At 39.9% G+C, this 19,972-nt stretch overlaps 1 protein-coding gene and 2 non-coding genes across 9 annotated transcripts; 1 reads left to right on the forward strand and 2 right to left on the reverse strand.

Moving 5' to 3' along the window:
• Positions 1-15: 15 nt before the first annotated feature.
• On the reverse strand, positions 16-19,189 carry spag17 (sperm associated antigen 17). Of its 7 annotated transcripts, none has more exons than XM_019348231.2 (49): positions 18,884-19,181; positions 18,312-18,452; positions 17,772-17,831; positions 17,517-17,645; positions 17,017-17,143; positions 16,698-16,913; positions 16,415-16,569; positions 16,077-16,220; positions 15,437-15,506; positions 15,190-15,308; positions 14,821-15,021; positions 13,254-13,358; positions 12,968-13,118; positions 12,682-12,876; positions 12,521-12,558; positions 12,288-12,404; positions 11,857-12,011; positions 11,571-11,683; positions 11,407-11,477; positions 10,855-11,115; positions 10,593-10,707; positions 10,149-10,289; positions 9,906-10,016; positions 8,941-9,098; positions 8,711-8,813; positions 8,225-8,373; positions 8,001-8,115; positions 7,712-7,866; positions 7,307-7,469; positions 6,680-7,140; positions 6,360-6,545; positions 6,007-6,146; positions 5,645-5,775; positions 5,288-5,421; positions 5,004-5,189; positions 4,768-4,881; positions 4,552-4,603; positions 4,318-4,426; positions 4,172-4,222; positions 3,786-3,879; positions 3,578-3,689; positions 3,353-3,392; positions 3,181-3,245; positions 2,739-2,866; positions 2,070-2,248; positions 1,802-1,862; positions 1,448-1,595; positions 258-390; positions 16-177 (listed from the first exon to the last, which is right to left on the reverse strand). In XM_019348231.2, the coding sequence occupies exons 1-49, from the start codon at positions 18,989-18,991 to the stop codon at positions 168-170; spliced, it is 6,420 nt and encodes a 2,139-aa protein (XP_019203776.1). In that variant the 5' UTR covers positions 18,992-19,181; the 3' UTR covers positions 16-167. The 7 variants fall into 7 exon arrangements, 6 of the variants coding, with proteins under 6 accessions (XP_019203776.1, XP_019203782.1, XP_019203772.1 ...); XM_019348237.2 differs by having other exon boundaries at positions 5,004-5,192; positions 9,906-10,010; positions 18,884-19,177; XM_019348227.2 differs by having other exon boundaries at positions 5,004-5,192; positions 11,407-11,474; positions 18,884-19,175.
• Positions 14,648-14,718, reverse strand: trnag-gcc (transfer RNA glycine (anticodon GCC)). Its single transcript has one exon. It is a non-coding gene; the product is annotated as a tRNA-Gly (tRNA).
• Positions 15,935-16,006, forward strand: trnam-cau (transfer RNA methionine (anticodon CAU)). Its single transcript has one exon. It is a non-coding gene; the product is annotated as a tRNA-Met (tRNA).
• Positions 19,190-19,972: the final 783 nt, after the last annotated feature.

A 19,972-nucleotide genomic window follows, 5' to 3' on the forward strand; every position in this document is an offset into this window, starting at 1 on the left:
CACACATAAGAATTCAATTGCCTCAATTACTTCGGTTAATATTTTTATTTCACATAAAACATCACAAATTATGGGAAATAATCAAACGTGAGATGGTTATAATGTGATGAAGGCTTAAAAGGTGTGAAATCTAGTTGAAGGTGACTGACTGAGAGAAGCTGGAGTCCTTAATATGTCCTGAAAACAAAACGGTTTTATCAGTGACTCATCCTCTGTCTGAATCTTAAAGATGTTATTTCATGGTGTAAGACACTAACCTGTGTTTACTGCGGGACTGATCAGGACGGTTCCCCGCCCAGCTGGAAGCCTGGAAGACCTTGGAGATGTTCTTTTTATGGACCCTGCTATGGTCCTTTAGCCAAATTTCATATAATCCCTCAGGAAGGATAGGTGAAATTATTTAAGGACCAACATCACTTCTTTCAACACACACGCCATGAATCTTCATTCATCTTCATGAAATTTCATATCAGCAGTAACTTTGAATCTTAGTTACACAAGAAATCCTTTTTTTTAACCTGAAATTGAGGCTGGAGTAATAACCTAGGCAACAACAAGTGCACAAGTTTGATCTCATATTAAAGTAAAATGCAAGCAGCCTGAATGTGTCATGCATAAATAAACTTATTATTAAATTGTAATTTTTGTATTTTGTTTCTTGTAGGTTTTTTTTATATATATAAGTAAATCATCTTTAGTTACAAAGCCAAAAGGAGTTATTCTAATCCACAATAAACACTGCAAACTAGTCCAGATTTTTACTTATCGATGTCACCATGTAACACACTCACATTACGCTTGCCTAAGCGTGGGTTTGACACATCCTGAATCAAAGAATGAGCAGCTGCCTCACAGCCCACCAATTTTATGTATTTCCTAGAATTAAAACACTCCTGGCATCTGTGGAGCTAAAAACCCGGTGGATTACTTTTATTTTTTATAGCAATGTCACCACAACAAAAGAAAAAACAAAAAAACAAAACCGTAGTACTACCACATGGTAACGTATTACAAGTGATTGTCGATTGTGAAACCAGTGAATGTAGGCTGGCTGAGGTCTACTCTATTTTCATTTTGCATTTTGTGCTAAACTCAGATGGATTTGTTGCTAGCAGTTACCAATAACAGGTAAAAATGATGCGCATAAAAGCAATTTCAGACATGACATTGCCATTGCTTGAAAATACCGTTCACTGTGTAGCAAAAGAAAGCTGCAACAGTCCTTTTCTATTTGTTATTTGGGGTTTGGTTCTGTTTCAGACGTGTATGTTTGAAATTTTGGTGTTGGTTACTCACTGAGTCTGGGCAGATCTCTTATACACAACTTTTCTCTCAATTGTTTCGGAAGTCAGAAGAGAAGAGAAGTTTTTGTTTTTTTAAACACTGTTTTCTAGTAAGAAAATTAAAAGCTAAACTGAATGTGTTTCTTTAGGTGCTCAAAGGATATTAGCAGTGACCGGCAGACAGAGGATGTCTTTCTCAGTAGGGATGATAATTTCCTGGGAGATTAACTTCCTTGGCTCTACTTCCCCTGCTTGGACAGCACACATTGCAAACAGCTGAACCTGCAGTTCGACCTGCAGACCTGCAGCCACCTAGTAAAACAAGACACCGCATATGTCTATGAGAAGGAAGGAAGCAGAATTTAACCCTTTAACAAACCAAAAATGTCAGCTGTTTTGAACATTTATACAATTAATTCAATAACATTAAAGTAGAAAAGCAGTGGCTGGAACATTAATATAAATATTTTATTACATTAAATTTTTATTTCATATTAAACATGAAAATGAAAACTTACAGGGCCAGGGCTGTAGATGACCCGGAGGCCTGTAGCAGGAGGAGGCTGTTTCACATGGAACCTGGCAGCGACAGAGTGAAATAAACCACAAATAGTTAGGTCAGAGTTTTCCCTTTGGATTTGAAGGTGACCCATAAATTTCCTCCACCTAACAGTCCTCATTTCTTTCCGCGGTACTAAAAGACAATTGAAACAAGACCTAAGACTACAAAAAACCCCAAAAAACCTAAAATCACTTGTCACTTGTCTCTATCTGTCTGTTGTTTACCTGCATATGTCAAAACCAACATTCTTCATCACAACAGTAATGGTGGAGGAGGTGCCCTCCTTCAGCGTGCCAAAGTCTACGCTTGATGGGATGAGCTGGAAGCCCTTGACGATGGTACTGGTATTAGAAAGAGAGCCTGTTTGACACTTCCTCCTCACTTGCTCCTCCGCCTGCAGGAGCTTCAACAGAGGACATAGACAAAGAAAAGTTAACAATGAAAAACTGGCAGCTTGATAGTGCCGTGATAAAAATATAGGATAAAGTATGTGTAAAAATGGAATTATAGGAACATCTTTTTTTAACACTCCCAATTTGACAGGATATCAGCGATAAAAAGGCACCATCATCAGTGGGATTTAATCACCCCACTGATGATGGAGAGAGGAGAAAAATCCTTCAGGTTATGAAATAATTATGGCACAAATGTATAGATCCTCTGAAGGTCACTTCAAGGGCCATTTTACTTTTCACAAACAAACAAACAAAAAATGAACTCTTGGAATGGTTCAGGGGAATGTGAGTTCAAAGTTTCTCTTAATCATTGAGCCCATAGGTGGTAATACTATTAACCAATCGCAAGTTTAATACTAGGGAACCACCCAAAACAAAAACTCGACCAGCACATTTTTGGCTAAAAAAAACCAAAAAAACCAAAAAATTATTTTGTACCGATGCACTGCAGGATTTAGAGCCGAGGACAGAGGATGGTAGTGTGACTGTAGTCTGTCTGGGCTTTCCACTGACATCTAACTGTGGTGACTTGCATTTCCTAGACGAATCCCTCCAACTGCTTTCACCTGGACATGTACACGCACACAGACACACACAGGATAATTCATATGTTTGCATAGAATTGTAAATCATATACAGTATTATTTGTCTTTGTACTGAGCCATCAAGTCCTGGGAGAGATTCAACGATCTAAATAAATTTAAATAAAATTCTGCTTCTGTCCTCACAGAGTGCAGTTTCTGACTGATCATACTGGTCCATGTCTGTATGTTCACAGTGGTTTGACGTTATTTCTGTCCTAAAAAAATATTTGATGCATTATTGGTGAGGTGTCCAGGAATTAACAGTAACATAAAACATGAGAAGGTTGGAAACAAACCAGCAGACTGAGGTGTGGGGTTGGTGGGTCTCTTTTCTAGCACCCTGCTACTTCTTGCTGAATGACTAAGAAAAAAAACACACATTAAGCACTGATGACGGCAGTTTTGTAAGTAGCTAAATCACAGAGTGAAAAATTAAACAGAAGAAACAGCTCAAAACATAATTATTACCTTGCAGACTGAGACGGTGTTGGGTTTAAAGGCCTTGGAGCTGCAGTGCCAAACACAACAAATGTAGTTTAATAAACAGCATTCATGTCACTGAATTCACCATTAAGACTAATTTATTCTGTTGTTTTGTTTTTTGGGGGGAAGATTCCTATCAAAAAAACATCTTTAAAACAAGTTATACTTTGGTAGCCTCTAGTAAATCCTGACAAAGGTATCATAACTTACTGTCCTCCTGTGGCGCATCTTTCAGGAAGCCCTCAGTACTGTCCGACTTGGGAAATGGTGGGAGAGCCATTGACAAACTCCTCATGTCAGGTATTTGTTGCTGTAGCAGACTCTGAAAAAATAAGAAACGGTGCTTTGTGTCTTTCTATAATGCACAGAGAAAAATCGACTGGGAATCATTTAAGATGATGTTAAGAGAATATAGTACCTCATACAGGGGAATATTTTCTGGGTGGAAAAAGGGAACAACACTCCTCTTCCTCAGAGCCTCTCTGTAGATCTTCTCTTCACGTATCTCCTGCCTAAAATACACACACAAAAAGAGAAAAATAGAACAAATACAAACTTTAACAGTGGCAGTACTTCTTTCTATCTTTCTGTTAGTAGTACTGAAGTATTGCAGTAGCTCTAGTTCTGTTCATAAAACCCACTCAGGAAAAGAGAGGCTGAGAGCCATTTCTACAATTACCACAAACCAATTTAACTGACAAATGTCCAGATTAAGTCCTATACAAGTCCTAAAAAAGGCTAAGCTGCAAAGGCTGCTTTGCTATATTAAGGTTAATTACTCACAATCAGTAGTGATGTTTTTACCTGTACTGTGCAAGTTTTTCAGTCCACTTTGAATTCTTTTCTTTGGTACAACTGGAAAGAAAAAGAGCATTTCAAAAGCATATTTACACAGTTTAAAACCTGGAACTTTCACCTTAGTGAAGATGAGATTATTTTAGCACACGTGCCTGTTTGATTTCTCCAAGCTGTCACTTTGTGCCGTGGCAACGTCTTGAGAAACATCTGACTGTTCAGCTGGGACACAGATTCCTTGGCTGTACAGACTGGCTACATCCTCTGTGGACACATACAACAAAAGGTGTACTTTCCCCTCAGTATTCTGAGACCAAACCAGGACTAAATCAGGTACAAGTCAACTCTAATAACTAAATGAATTGGTTTACAGATGCTGTCTTACCAACCTGAAATCCTCCTATCAATGGTGTGACTGACATCATCTTCCTCTGGAAAAGACTACAAAGCGCAATATAAGTCAGCTTTTGTCCTGTATATTATAGTATGAGGTTTACTTTTAGAAGCCAGTATGTAGTAGAGGGAAAGAGCCACACAGTGTTCCCTAAAACTATAAACATTATCATTGTTATACTCAATATGTGTGTATGTGTGTGTGTGCTTACCAAAATCAGATTGATGAGATCACTGGCATGGGCAGTCTCTTCCTCAGAGCGAGGGTCTTTAACTTTCATCTTTTCTGACCGTTGCTCTCTCTCCATCAAACTCTCGATGTATTCCTGCAGTAAAAGCCAAATTTCTAGGTATGTCTGAAGTAACATCGATGGGATGATTTATGTCTTTCTCAAATATTTTAGCACAAAATCCAATTTTGGAGACAAATGATAAAGAATAATTTTACCTTTAATCGTGAGTCTATAGTATTTTTGAGTGGTGTGGTGAATGGTCGGTGCTGGTATAGTTCTCTCAACTCCAGGACCTTAGGGCAGCTCCTGACAGGCCGATGATGTACTGCAGAACCTGCAGGCCTCATTCTCAGACCCAAATCATACACTACGTCAGTACCAAATGGAGGACCTGGACTCTTCTTCTGGATTTGAGAGGAATGCAAAATCAGGAAAATGAATTTCAAGTGCTGTTCTCTCTTTCTGTGTGTGTGTGTAATATGTGTAAGCATGTCTATACTTCTACTGCGGGGAAGTCATGCCAGCTGCGGTTTCTGAGGTTGGGAGGGGTAATTTCAGGGTTCTGTTTGTTAAGCAACCACTGAGACCACACACTCTGGTGGCTGGGCTTTAGGATAGTGATGCCAAACTCATCTGGAACAGACACACCCACAAACCTCACATTACTTCCTGGTTAACTGAATAGTTTCTCCTATCCATCTCCTGATGTAACAGAATGAGAAAAGTACACTCAACATTAGAGACAGTTAATTGTCATCATACAGTATGTGGAAGTTTTTTGGGGGACATTCTTTAACAAAAACCATAGAACAATTTTATTCAATCCAGTTGTTTCTTGATTTAGGAGACATTAAACCTTGTGTGTTTGCCAATTGTTCCTTCAACAGTGCTATGGTAGGGTCCAAGTACGCCTGGTAGAGCAGCTCCTTTACAGTTTGAGAGCTCAGCAGTTCAGTGCCTGAGCCATCCTCATGCACCAGAAACAACCTGGAAGACAAAATACGTTTGCAGACTTGGAGTAACAATGCCGGACATCAGTTTAGTTATTTAGCACTCATTTCTGCTACCTTTCTTTTAGAGAGTAAAAAAAATAACAAATACAGTTTATAAGAGTTTTCTTAATAAATGCCCTGTGAATTGTCTTTTCTGTGATCTTGTGGCCAATTAAAAACAATTGAAATACGAGTGGATGTTGCTGCACACAATCAGCCAAGCTACCTGGGACACTGCTCTCTGGGTTTTTCATGAGGCCCATCCATTTCACTGTCCTCTTCCTTTTCTAGCTCTTCCTCCGTTTGTTTAAGCGTGCTAGGAGCAGGACTCAAGTTTAGCACAGATATCTGCCCATCCTCCATAACCTGCAACAAAGTTCAGCATGTTACCAAAAATAAAAATAATACAAGTTTAATGAATTTTTATATTTTTTCCCATTATAGGTCTTTCTTTGAGACTTTAAGAATATAGCAAACTATTTCATAGATCCAAATTCCCACATTCCTTCTATGCTAACCACCTTAAAAAAGACCTGCACAGCAACATAGGCTCACTATCTTGTGATCAGAGAAACTGACCTGGAGATGGTTCCCATCAGGGTCTGTAATTTCACAGGCCACTTTGTCCGTATGACTCATAGTGTAAATTCCTGTCTGGTCAGTGGGAGTAGACCCCTTTGGACTTGGAGTTACGAGTGGGTCTGAGGAGTACACACATGTTCCATCACTTCTGATGGACAGGACTCCTACACTGGATGGGAACACCTTGCGTACAAAGTACAAATATGGATCAACGGTTCTGCAAACAAGTGTCAAAGTGCAGCCTTGTCCATGTCTTAAAGTCACTAGTTACACGCTTTTATTTAAGTTTTGGTGCCATCTGCTGGCAAATCACGCACCTCGTATTCTCCTTGATTGTTCCCAGTGACGACCGTTCCATCGGCTAAAAAGATATGAGCCGTTTGACGCTCTGGGTACATCACTACTGTGGCACAGCCCTCCTTCTCTACCAACACCATCCGCTCTTTAGCAGACATCCTTGATTCATCCTTCTCACACCCTTTAGTCTCAACATTCTGAGCCGCAGTCTCTTCAGCAAACACACCCTGTTCACTATTCGTATGCACACTACTTTCAGTACTTTCTTTTTCATCACACATACATCCACACTGATTCAGATTTGTGCACACATGAACAGCTCCCTCCCGGTCACATGCATTCCCTGCACTGCTCCTGCTGATGTCTCCATTGAGACAAGTGTCCTTGACATCCATGTCCCCAGCAATGCTTTCCACACACTCAGTGCAGTCGCTTGCACATTGAGAGGCTGATTTAGGGGTTACACTCCCTGGCTGCTGTCCTGGAAAAGTAAATGACACAGGAACATAAATCAGATATAAAAATCTGCTTAGAGATTATAATGTATTTTAATGGTGATAGCATGTATACTGCATATATTGTGCATATGTTTGTGTAGTCATCTGTAAGTGCAGGTCTACTGCTGAGTATGGATTTGATCAATGTACTGTGTGCCTGCCGGTCACCAGTGCGCAGCAAACAGTGTGGATTTGCATTCATTGGCCTTTCTTGCAAGAGGCTGCTGATCCTGGTTCCATCTGCATGTTCTACAATTACAGACCCATCTGGGTTCTGGACAGAAACCACCAGATCCTCGCGGTTCAGCATCACCTAACACAAGAAGCCAGAGTCAGCGAGCTAAGTTAGCGATGAAAAGCATAAGACGATTTCAGAATGAGTCTCATTTCTCTCTATATATCATGTACTTCAAGGTACTCAGAGGACATCAAAGTGTGAACACTCTGAAATGAAATTTCTGCCCCGTGAGGATTTTTTAACTCTCACATTTGTATTATGGACTTAATTGCAATGTTGGTAGCCTGTATAATTTAGAAGAAATAGTACTTTCTTGCCTGATGGGTGATGGGGTCAGTAGCCTTATAAGTGAGAAGGGACGTGGTTGGCATGTGTTTGTGTGTGGTCCCAACAGTGCAGATGCGATCTCCACATGGAGTTGTAGTTAACCAACACCCTCTGTGATCCTTAGTCCCCTCCTTTGAGCCCTCTTCTGCAGAGACACAACATGCAAAGAGAGTATAACTGTACCACTGAAAATTAATTATCTTCCCAGCAAGCGTCCCGTCACACGCATTACGAGACAGAAGAAGTGCTGTTTTGTATTCAGTGGTACACCAGTCTAACCTTTCTTGCTGTCCTCAGATTCCTGATCAGAGTTTTGCTCCTGAACCTCAGAGTCAGGGACCCACACTGGACCAGAATCCTGACTGAAACTGACTGAGCCATCAGCAAACAGCACCTGCAGTACAAAAAAATAAGAGAAGCCAGAAAAAACAGGCTAGAGAACTACCTGCCTGGAGTCAGTTTTATATTTATTTCAATATGTGCCTCAGTATGAATGAGTGTACCTCTGTGGATCCATCTCTCATGTAACGGATCACAGCTCCCTGGCTGCTGATAGTACGGGACAATTCTTTGGAGAGGGATGTATCCTGAAGATGTCTATCCTTTCCTCTGGCATGAAGAGGAAAGCTTTGTCTCACCATAATACCTCCTTCTTTACATGGACACAAAAACACACACAAATCATGTAATATATATTTGAGTATGACTCTTTAGCTTATGCAGAATGGTTAATGGGATTATAGTAGATGCAGAAAGTTGTGCTAAAACTTCATGAAAGGCACATTCATTAAATTCAAGCTATTTGTAGATAGGCCACCAAAATGTGGCACTAGTCTCGGCACATAAGCGGGTAAGCAGGTCAATTTGAGCACAGAAGATATACAGATGAGTCTCTACGAGCACGAACAGGGTCCTACTTGCACCAAGGACGGGAGTCTGCAAAATTGACTGCATAGGTACTATAAATTCTAAACACATCCCTTACTGACCTTGTGTATCTTCTCGCAGATATTGCAGCATGAGGCCATTAGGAATAGAGAGGCTGAGACCGTTGAACAAATTTGATTGCTCTGCTGGTTGGCCTTCACAACCCTTAGACATACATTACATATTTAGTCTAATGACAGAACATATTTTATGGTTAAAATCTATGTGTACACGTACATATAGCCTACATGAATCTACATTATTTTCTGTAAACAAGTAAATGTGTGTTAACCTGGGGCTCTGGAGGTCTGAACTGACTGGATGTGGTTTGTGTCTTTGCGGGAACTGACGCCACATCTTTTTCCTTGGAGCAGTGGATGGAGGCAGATAGATGAATGGGGTCTGGGATAGATGTCTCTGGTACTTTGCCTTTGGTTTCCTGGGAAATTACTATAATAACAATAATAATAACTTTGTTTTTAAAAAGTACTTTAATAACATGTAAGGGATTTTCACATCACAAAGAAGACTACAAATCAAACAGAGACAAACTAACTCAACATGGGACATTAAACAGAAACCGCTCACAACAAGTGACAACAAGAACTAAAGCTTATGATCAATGCAGTAAAAAGGAAATATATAATATGCAGTGATTAAATAAATAAATAAATTTTAAAAAGCTAAGTATTAAGAACCAGTCTGAAATAGTGATTGGCATGGATTGTTCCAGTTTCAGACCATCAGCAAGGCACTAAGCTGTAGCAACTCAAGCCAAGCAACAAAGTGCTTTCTTCTGCTCATCCGATTCAGGGTGTGAGGAAGCTGGAGCCTATCCCGTTTAAAGTTAAATAGGATTAAAAATATTAAAATCAATCTTAAAACTTTAATTGTCACCTGATGTATCCTGCCCTCTTTCAATGTCTTTCACTAGGGCGTAGAAATGGATGCCATCTGCATAATCTTAAAAAAGAATACTGAGTTTGCAGATAAAATGCGAATAGAGAAGAGAAAGAAGAAGAGCCAAGGATGGATCGATAACTGGGCAAAGGGGTTACTAAAGTGCAGGTCTGACCAAACAAAAACACTACGCTACCCGTACAGTCAAGGCCTTTTAAACTTGATGCTCCAGGCTTAATAAATGCCAGGAGCACTGAGTTTATTAACTATTCAGTACTGTATTTAACCTGTTTGCAACTTTAAGTATAAAAAAATACTTTCTTTTATAAATGTGTACTGTATGTCTGAGTATAATACCTGTGCGCTCTCCCGTGGGACCGTAAAAACTGTATGAAAGACGAATTCTATTGTCGAGCACAGCTGAGAAGGAGCCCTGCTTCACTGTTTTTATCTCCACAGGCTCTGCCACTGAAAGAGACCGCACACACACACACACACACACTAAATGAGACTATAAATCATGCATCATTCACAATAACTGTGGTATTTACACAGGTGTATAAAAAGGTAACCTAAAATTACAACAGACAGCATCTTTACCTCTACAGTCCTTCTCTGGTTCAATGTTTTTATTGTCTTGGTTATGAGGGGGACATTTTGCAGGATCAACAACAAATTGGTTGATGTGTGTGTAGAAATGATGCCCATCCTTCTTCACAACGACTTTCATTTGGCTGGAACCTGGAGGAAAACTATGTGTTACTGAGGAATATTTGACCTTTGCTTTATTTATGTTTTTTATTGATTTATGGTGCCATTTGTCTAATAATGGAACAAAGCTAATAAATGCTTCAACATTTTTTTCATTCTTAGGGAAATAAAGCTGCAGGAGGGGGAGAAAAACTGTACGAATGGTTTAACTTTTTATGTTATCTTAAGATATAACACATGTTTGTAGTTTTCTATAGTGTCTAAGTAAGCTGTTTGTGAGTTTGTATTTGAAGGTCTGCTTAGATGCATGAAGAACACAGACAGATCCTGTACCTTGAACAAAGCTGACTGTCTCCACAGTGACACGTCCTCCATCAGAAGGGAAAAGGTACTGGAGACAACCTGACACATGGATCAATTTTCCATCCATGATGTAGCCAATGAAACCCTAAACATTGGACACACACATCAACATGTACGACCATATGCATGGAGTCATTTATTACTTAACCTGAACAGAGCTGTTTCACTTAGCAAGATTTTAACCAAAACACGAGTTTAGTTATGTAATGGGTTCTAGCTTGTGTGCTCTCACATTGAAAGGTTCCTCTGCCTGCTGTACTTCTACAACTTCATCCACAGGGGGTGCTGTTGTGATAGCTGACTCTGTGGGAGGGTTGGCTGAGCTGCCTTCCGTTCCCGGCCTGCTCTTCTTGCCATCAGAAGAGGTTTTCTTTTTCTTGTTGTCGAGTGACTTATCCTCCTTTTTCTGCTGCTTATCTTTCGTCAAATCCTCTTTCTTTGACTTTTTGGGTATCGCCTCTTCCTTCTGACGCTCCTGCTCCAACTTCCAAGCCTGTAACACCATAATACTGTAACCATGTAACACTTTGGTGACTCTAAAGTAGTTTGATGTGGCTGTGTTCTATCCCGATATAATGAAAAATCTTATTTTATCTCTAGACGTACTTTACAGATAAAATACTGACAACTGGAACTATTAGAACTGGACCATGAATTTGAACTCGTGAATTTATTACTTAACTGCTCTGTGAAAAAGCATCTGAGGGATACAAAAAATGAGACTGGTCTATGAAATTCTCCATGTCAGATTCACATGTGTGGATTTGTGTTAGCTTGTACTGACTTTAAGGGAGCCTTTTCTGATGAAGACTTCCATTCTCTCATCCTCCTTGGAAGAACAAACAGTATTTTCTTCTAGTCCAGGAAGAAAAAAACATATTATATGTATACAGAGGTAAGCACGGTTACATTGGTAGAGCCACATATTGATCATTATCAGTACGATACCTTTTGGAGAATCAGATTTTGGAGTGTCGTTTCCGTCTTGCGTTGTGTCTCTCTTTGATTCCTCCTGTCTCGTCCAGTGTGAAACAGTATCTGCCACATGCTCAAAGTAACTCCTGTACAGACAGACAGGACAATGCAGAGGGAGCTGCAGATTACACCTCTTTAATGAATCCAAGAGTGAGTACTCAGTTCCAACACATTGCTATGACACGAACATTGTACATCCATGGAAGCAATCAGCAAAAGATTTCTTACTATTCCTCTTGTAACAAGCATCATTTCACACCTGAACTTGACATCGGTGTGAAGAGCCACATGCCAGAACTCCCTGGACTGGCGTTGAGGACTCATGGGATTGTGGCAAAAAACGTATAGGATGTTGTTATGGCTTCCTCTGAAGGTGTCCAAGCAGCGGTATTCCTCTGATGCTAACTGGAGCAACTACACCAAAGAAGAAAGTCAAAATATCCAAGCAAATGCCTCAAACTGTTTTAGGTAAAAACACATAAAGAACATAAAATGGTGCTGTTTTATGGTTTTCTGATGGCTGCTGCAGAGTATAGCCTCAACTTTGTTTAGTTTGCTCAGTAAATCCATTTTCAACTCTTCCATTCTACATTTAAAGCTTCAGAGTAGAGGAGACTTAACGTGTAGTAACCACAGCACGTCTAATGTGACCCCACTAACACATTTAACAAGATAAAACAGATATATCACCTGAGGTAGGACGGTGGCATTGTGGTGCTCAGCATAGTGCCAGTGAAACAGAGATCTCAACCTACAGCTCTGTATGTCAGATAAGTCCAGGTGGCTACACACTCTACCACTCTGCTCCTGGGGGAAAAATACAGGATCCATTGTTGTTTTCTTTTTCTTTTCTTTTCTTTTTTTTAAATTAAAGCAAGCTAAAAAAAAAAAAAGAGAGAGAGAGATAAATATAAGAATAATACCTCTCTGTTGGAAGGCTCTTCAGTAAGAAATGTTGGATCTATAGTTAAAATAAAAATAGTGAAGTAAAGCCATTATGTAGGGAGTTTCATGAGTGAATTGTAAAATGTAACATGCATGTAAGCCACTGTGATAACATAAATTAACTAATATAACATCAGACCTTTGTTCCTCATGTTATAAAGCTGCTGTTTAGCAAAGGATAACGGGTCATCCCAGGGGATTACTGTTGATGTCTGCTGCTGTGCTGGATCTGCTATTCCACGTAACACACCCTGCTGATCCACGCCGGACAGCGGCATAGCCTCAAAGACACTCTGATGAAAAAAACGCTCCACCTCCGGCCATGACACATCATCTGTAGGAAGCCGATGAATCAAGAACTTTATCACAAGACTCACCAACATTTACTGTTGAGTTGGCTCGAGGCCTTAAGCACAGGTTCTGACCATCTGTGCAGTAGTGCTGTAGCTGTTGTTTGATGGACATCCAACAAGATTTTCTGTTTTTCTGCTGAGTGACTGACTCGATCATCTCCCATACCGGAGACAGTCTCATCATGGACAACTCCACCTCTGTCGGATCGAAATCCTGAACCACCTAAGAGGGTCACGTGCATGTACACAAATACACAGCAGCTCTTGTTAAACCAGGCAGTCATTTTCTTAACATCTTGTAAAAATCACACATGGACAACATAAAAACTTAATTTTAAAATAAAATAAAATAACTTACACTGATGACTCTGAAGCGCTGGGCCCGCTCATCATGGTGTCTGATAACCAGAGGTTGCTCAGTCTTCTTGTCAGTCTCCCTTGCTCCAAATTTTGCCACTAGCCTCTAGCACAGATAAACAAAGAAAATAAATTTGTGCAACATTAATAAATTGTATACTGTGCTCTAAGCGTACATGAGAACCCAGAACTCATTATTAAACTGGAGCTTATAAACCTTTTCTGATAGAAGTTCACATCATTATTTGCAGTTAATTTCTGATCAAGTTTTCACTTAAGCAGGAGATAAAATTTCTCTTTGCTGGTATGAGCAACAGATCCTGGTAACAATTTGTTAAAATGTCAAAAATGTCAAATATATTAAATAAGAGTCTTGTTAATCAGACCTAGAGTTGTGATTCTGAGTGAGGGAACACTTATCATAAACATGCAAAGTGTTTGGAGTTTTTTAAGGCCTCAGTGAAAATCTCCCTACTAAAGCAGTGTAAACTGTGTTTTTGTGCTTTCTGTGGGGTTTGTGGAACAATGCTGGTGCTGTAATGTGAATTTCCTGTATGCAGGAATAAAAAGCCAGCTTAATGCATATGCATATGTTCATAAAGTAGCAGCTTCAAGCCTTTCATGATTAGAGTGAATGTTTAAAAGGAGCTTATGGAAGCAAAGTCATTTAAAGGAATCCTGTCCTACCCTCCAAAATCTTTCTTCCTTTGAGCTCATGGCTGGTTTCTTAGTATTAGTATTTATTAGACATATATACAGAAATATCCTCAATATTTCTGCTAAAGTTACACATTGAATATAGCACCATCTGCTGGTGGTGCACTGGTATGTATTTGTAGTATGGTTACTCGGTGCTGTACGTGTTATTTCAGCATTACGCAGCTCTGATTAATCTCTACAATAAGGATGTGTTAAGCATTATTATATTGGAGTATTTCTTGAAGAATCCATATCTGATTCATTTTGATGAATTAGATTTGAAATTTGATTCTTCTATTAATGCATACATGTGACTGAGTTATGACTTAAATTTGAGTTTGAGTTAATTAAAGATACAATTGTTTTGAGAACCAAAACCTTTTGTTCTATAAAAATGAAAAAATCTTTTCATGCATAAACAACAAGCTGACATGGTTTTCCTGTCACATGTTCAGGAAACCGAGTGTTTTACTCCACCCATCCCCCATACGTCACAACCAAGCCCATCCTACTTGGGGAATGTTGCCGCAAGTGCTCTATTACCATAACACAAAAGCTTGTGGGGATTTGCTATTCAGCTTTAAGTGTCTGACACTAATCCTGCCCACTGAAATACGACCTTGTCTTCCTTTGAGTCGGCGCCTTCTGTTTAAAAGGAGAAGGGAAAGAAAAAAAAAAAAAAAAAAAAAAAGCTGCTGCATTGGCCGGGAATCGAACCCGGGCCTCCCGCGTGGCAGGCGAGAATTCTACCACTGAACCACCAATGCTTCACATACTAAGCTGGAGGCTTCACGATTTTTTGTGGTCTTCTCAGCACTTGTTCTTTGGATTTTTTTTAGGTGTGTATTGTTATGCAGTGGTAACTATACCTTCTTATCCTCTTCATTCTGTACTGTGTTTAGGAGGTTGTTTAATACATAGAGTCTCTCCTCTTCTTTTTGTACTAGTGGCAAGAAGCTTTGGAGCATATAGCTGACCAGCTGGTGGTCTAACCAGGGCTCGCTGAGAGGTTTGGAGTCCTCAGCCACATGGGGGTGGGCAGACAAGGACTGCTCTGCAGAAATCACCACCTAGAGACACAAATTGTACAAATTCTAATATGTCCTCAGTCCTCATTTTAGCTATTCATTAATCAGTCACACAACATTTTCCCATCGACCATAATTGGAAATGCTTCTTTCACACACAGTAAGAGATAGAGCAAAACTGCACATTCACAAAACCAAATGCACACATGCCTGTTCCAACATACAGTGCAGGATCAAAGGCACAGAGCAGGCCTCAGGAGGAACCAGGTCCAGCAGGTTGTTATAGTAACACATGTCCACATCTAGAGAGAGAGGAAGGAGCCTGTTCTCTGTCCACCAAGAAGAAACCATAAATAAAGAGAAAGGATAGGGTCTCGTTAGGATGTTTTAATTCAAACTGCCAAACAAGACTATACCAAAATAGTCCAGAGGAACAATAACAATAACAAAATTTCACCCTGGTCTCCTGGGGCTTCCTCCTGACCTGACTTCTTCTTGGAGAGTGGGGTTGGAGCTGCTGACACAACCTGGCACAAGGAACAGAAAAATCATCTCCATTCTGACAAGTATCAACAAATAAAGAGAAAGAAAAACAATGATGTCAGTGTAGAGGTTCAGGACCAGTGTCGTGGGTCATATCTGGATTGGTTTTTAGATAAAAAGCTGTGGTATCTGATTGTGAGAGGATTAATTTCAGACTAGATCTATCCTCCTCAATACTCTTAAAAAAAAAACCCCACACATTTACCTACCAGAATATCAACACTTTTATTTTGATAGTGTAATTGAAAATCTTTTTTCCCCTGTTTTTGGTTTTGATAAAGCCAAAAACGGAGGGTTAAGTGCAGGGTAGTGAACACTGGTTTGTACCTAGTGGGTTAACACCAGTGTATGAAGCCTAATGGATAGGCCTCTTAAGCCAGGGATTGTGGGTTTGAGTCACATCAGAGGCATAAGCAGAGTGGCGCAGCGGAAGCGTGCTGGGCCCATAACCCAGAGGTCGATGGATCGAAACCATCCTCTGCTACAAGCCTATTTTATAAAACAAATCCATTCAAGAAAACTACTGGTGTCTAACTGTATCTACATGTATTTACCTCCACAGGCTCTGAGTGCTTCACAACAGCAGGCACACTGATGAGTTTAACACTGTTCCGGTATTGCTGATACTGCCTTCTGACGTCTAGGCAGTCATAGATAAGACTGGCCACACCGTCAAAGATTTGGCTTCCCAACTCCAGCTGGACACACAGCATAGCCACACACAGACACGGATTTCAAGTAAAAAGCAGGTCACATGTCATGTAATGCTTAAACAAAACAAAGCAGATATGTAATATATCATTCAAACTGGATAACAGAAAAACAAGATAATGTGCAATATTCTAATAAACTCAAAAATGAGAATAGATATGTTAAACACTTATCTACTCACCACAGTTTCAGGGTCCTGCGCGTCAAAGGGAAGCAAGAAGTCAGGAACAGTGTAGCTGAGCTGAACCACATCATGGAGCCTGGAGTCTGGTGGCCCGCTGTCCAAAACTGATCTCAGACCTGACCAGAATTCATTCGACTTCCTTTCCTGCACAGCTTTTGATACACACAGAAAAAATGATGATGCAGTGTAAACATACATGTCTTATACTTCTGTTACAACATACAATAAATCTACTATTTACTGAAGATAACAAACAGAAGATTTACTGTTTACTCCTTACCTGCATCAAAAACTGGACAAGCTCTGAGACTCTGTTCATTTCCCTCACAGCTGTCTTGGTGATCCTGCTGCTTCTCCATATTTTGGGAGAACTCCAAACACAATTTGATGACATTAGACACATGAACACCTATGGCATCAAGCCCCGCTATCAGTTGCGGCTGGTAGAATCCCAGCATTAGAATATAGTGCTGAGGACCCCACTCTGGCTCGTCGTCTATGACCAAGAGACAAAATCAGTGCGCACAAGATTTTAAAGCACGAAACAACCTGAACAAGTATATTAATTTTTACCACTTTAGCTTTTCATCAGCTTTTACCTTTAAAAGTAGGTGGCTCAACGTCACCCCTGCGCTTCAGCTTGGTCTTCTTCTCCTTGGGTGGTATTACCGGTGTATGAGGACCCTTTCTCTTTTTATCAGAGACTGCTGTCTTTTCCCCCTCAGCCTTAAACATAAAACAGTTTTAAAAATATGACTCTGAGGAACATCTCAAATGTTTTGGTTTTTTTTTTTTTGTATCTACAACTCAGAATCATATCACTGGTGGTACAAAAGCTGTCTTGAATGAAACAATACTTGACCATTAAGTATAGGCCATGTACACATGACATGTGAAACACAAATGAAGAACGTAATATTATAGGGGTATGATATGAATACAAAAATACAACGAATTTGGAGTTACAATAAATCTTTTTTAAAAACAACTAGATGTTAGTAGTGTTAGTAAGATAACACTGAAAGCGAAATTTCACGCCCTGTCAACACCTTAATTAATTATAAAGGAATAAGAATCACTTAAATAACAAGTCATTTACCTGGTTAGCATCTGACCTCTGCTGATCACAGGCCTTGATAAGTAGCAGCTGGAACTTCAGTATTTTTGCCATCAGGTCACAGGGAATCCCCTCTCCTGCATCGAGCAGCAGTTTACCTGGCTCTGTAACCTACACAAAACACATACACTTATAAATACACACACAACAATGAGCATTACACTGAAACATGTCACATAAAAAAAACATTATTCTTTGGTGCACAAAGTCACTCCTGTAAAAATTTCCAAAGCATACCTGATAGAACATGGGGGCATCGTCGGGTTTTTTTGCTTTGGGATTCCCCAGCTCATGGATCTGTAAAGAGGAAGGATTTTACTTTACCAAATATACCATAAATGATACATTATTAAGCTATAAGCAATATTAAACACAGCTCTGGAAGGTCCATCCCAGTTTTAAGCGCAACTGTTGAGTCAACTCTGTACAGGTTCCCAGTCAAATACGAGGACTACCACATGCTCACCTAAAAGGGACGCACTTTGAAATGTTGGAGAAACCTTGAGCACCCAGAAAGAAAGCCAGGTAGGTTCAAACACCCACCCAAAGGGCTCATCCTGCTGATGGATTCGAACCCACGACCTTCTTGCTGGTAGGCATTAGCATCATGACGCATTCACTAACACAGCCATGCGACGTTTGAGACAAAGTAGGCTCATTTTTAACTGTAAATGATGTAAAGCTAGTCTAGTAGAGTCCAAAATAAAATATAAAATGTGGTATATCAACACCACAGGTCCCTTTAATATAAAGGAAGTTCAATCAAAGATGGAGTACCTTTGCAAGCGTGTCGTCCCAAGTTAGCAAGGTGAAAAGTTTGCGTTGTGGTTCCTGTACAGCCAAGGCCAAAGCCTGGATCAGTTCCTCCTCCTGCGGACCTCTCCCAACCACAAAAGACACACATGCCTGCCACGAATCCTGGGAAGGGCAATACGTTTTACGACATATCACTGCAATACACCCCAGTCACAGGTTACATTATCTCATATCATATTTATACATATTTGCTTTGCAGTATCTGACAGCTCGCCTTAGGCTCAGTGGTGGTGCAATTTATGCTAAGACAAATGAAAAAAAGAAAGAAAAAGAAAAAGCGTTTAAGAAGCATAAGTCCCACTGCAACAACTTTTACTAATGACATTTAGGGATGTCGAAATTATAACTTCCGATCTGAAAAATCGAAGCTACCTGATCTGGCTAATCGCACGCGCGCACCCATCAACCTGCCCTTAGACTCGGCTAACGCCTTATGAGAAAACTGCGAGATTCACTCTGTGTGAAAAACATATAAATGTTTCCAACAAACTATTTAAGTTCAGCCAAATAAAGTGGTCAGTGAGACGACAAACCTCTTCAAACTCTGCTTTGATGAGACCAGTCTCCCAGTTGTTGTTTACTGCGCCTCCATCAGTACTGGACTTTTTAGCAGAGCCCTTTTTAGCTCCCTTTGGTGGCATTTCCGCTTAGTGGTAATTCAACAACACAGAGCAGTGAAAACAGTAATGCAATTTTCGAGTTAGAGATCAACTTTAGATTACTAACTGTGAGTTGTCATCTGGTGCTCATGTTGCCCCTGGTAACCGCAAGGGCACGAGCGTCAAGTAATGTTTTCAGAGTGGGACTTCCTGTAGACTTTCAGAACAAAAGCTTGATGGAACGCGCCTCCCTGTTTACAAATTCGCTGTTTCGTCGTGTTCGACTTTAGTAGTAAAAAGGTACGAAAACAAAAATTAGAATATAATAAAATCTGCTTCGTTTTTAAAGACATAACCTTTTAGTCTAATGTTGCTGTCGTTTCCTGTCTCCACTAGATGGCCGTATTATACTTTGTCTACAGCTGCGCTTTCACAGCAGAGTCACAACCCCTCCTGAATCAAAACTACAAACCAAATCTAGGTCGTTGCTTACACAGTTTCAGTGATTGTTATATCTATAGTAGTACATAGTAATCAGTTCTTAAGTTCAAAGCATTTGTCTTCGTAAACCTAACCAAAAAAAGAGCTCCCATTTACCAGTTTAATAGATTCAAACCTGAGCAGTATTGTCACTGTGCCCAGACAGTGAACACCGAAAACAGCTGGTTCATTTCTGTGATAGAAACAATGATCCACAGCAACTGAGAATAGATACACCTTTTTAAATCCCTATAAAGGATGGTGAAACAGTTGTTCTACAATATGAGCTAGGTAACAAGATAAAGGTTAAATATAGCAGCCATGCACAAGAGCCTTCAGTTCAGCGTTCATATATTCATTATTTTCAATGGTAATGCAGTCAGTATTGAAAAAAGAAACCAGCCATGGCAAGGTTTTACTTTACAACAAGACTTTAAATGCTAATTTGGTGAATACATAGATATAATAAATCTAAAAAGGTTGTGACCACTTTACCACCCCAACACACTCTCAGACAGTAATTAGCAATTCATGATAATATTA

This window comes from Oreochromis niloticus, linkage group LG3, assembly GCF_001858045.2.
Source record: "Oreochromis niloticus isolate F11D_XX linkage group LG3, O_niloticus_UMD_NMBU, whole genome shotgun sequence".
Classification (NCBI taxonomy): Eukaryota; Metazoa; Chordata; class Actinopteri; order Cichliformes; family Cichlidae; genus Oreochromis; species Oreochromis niloticus.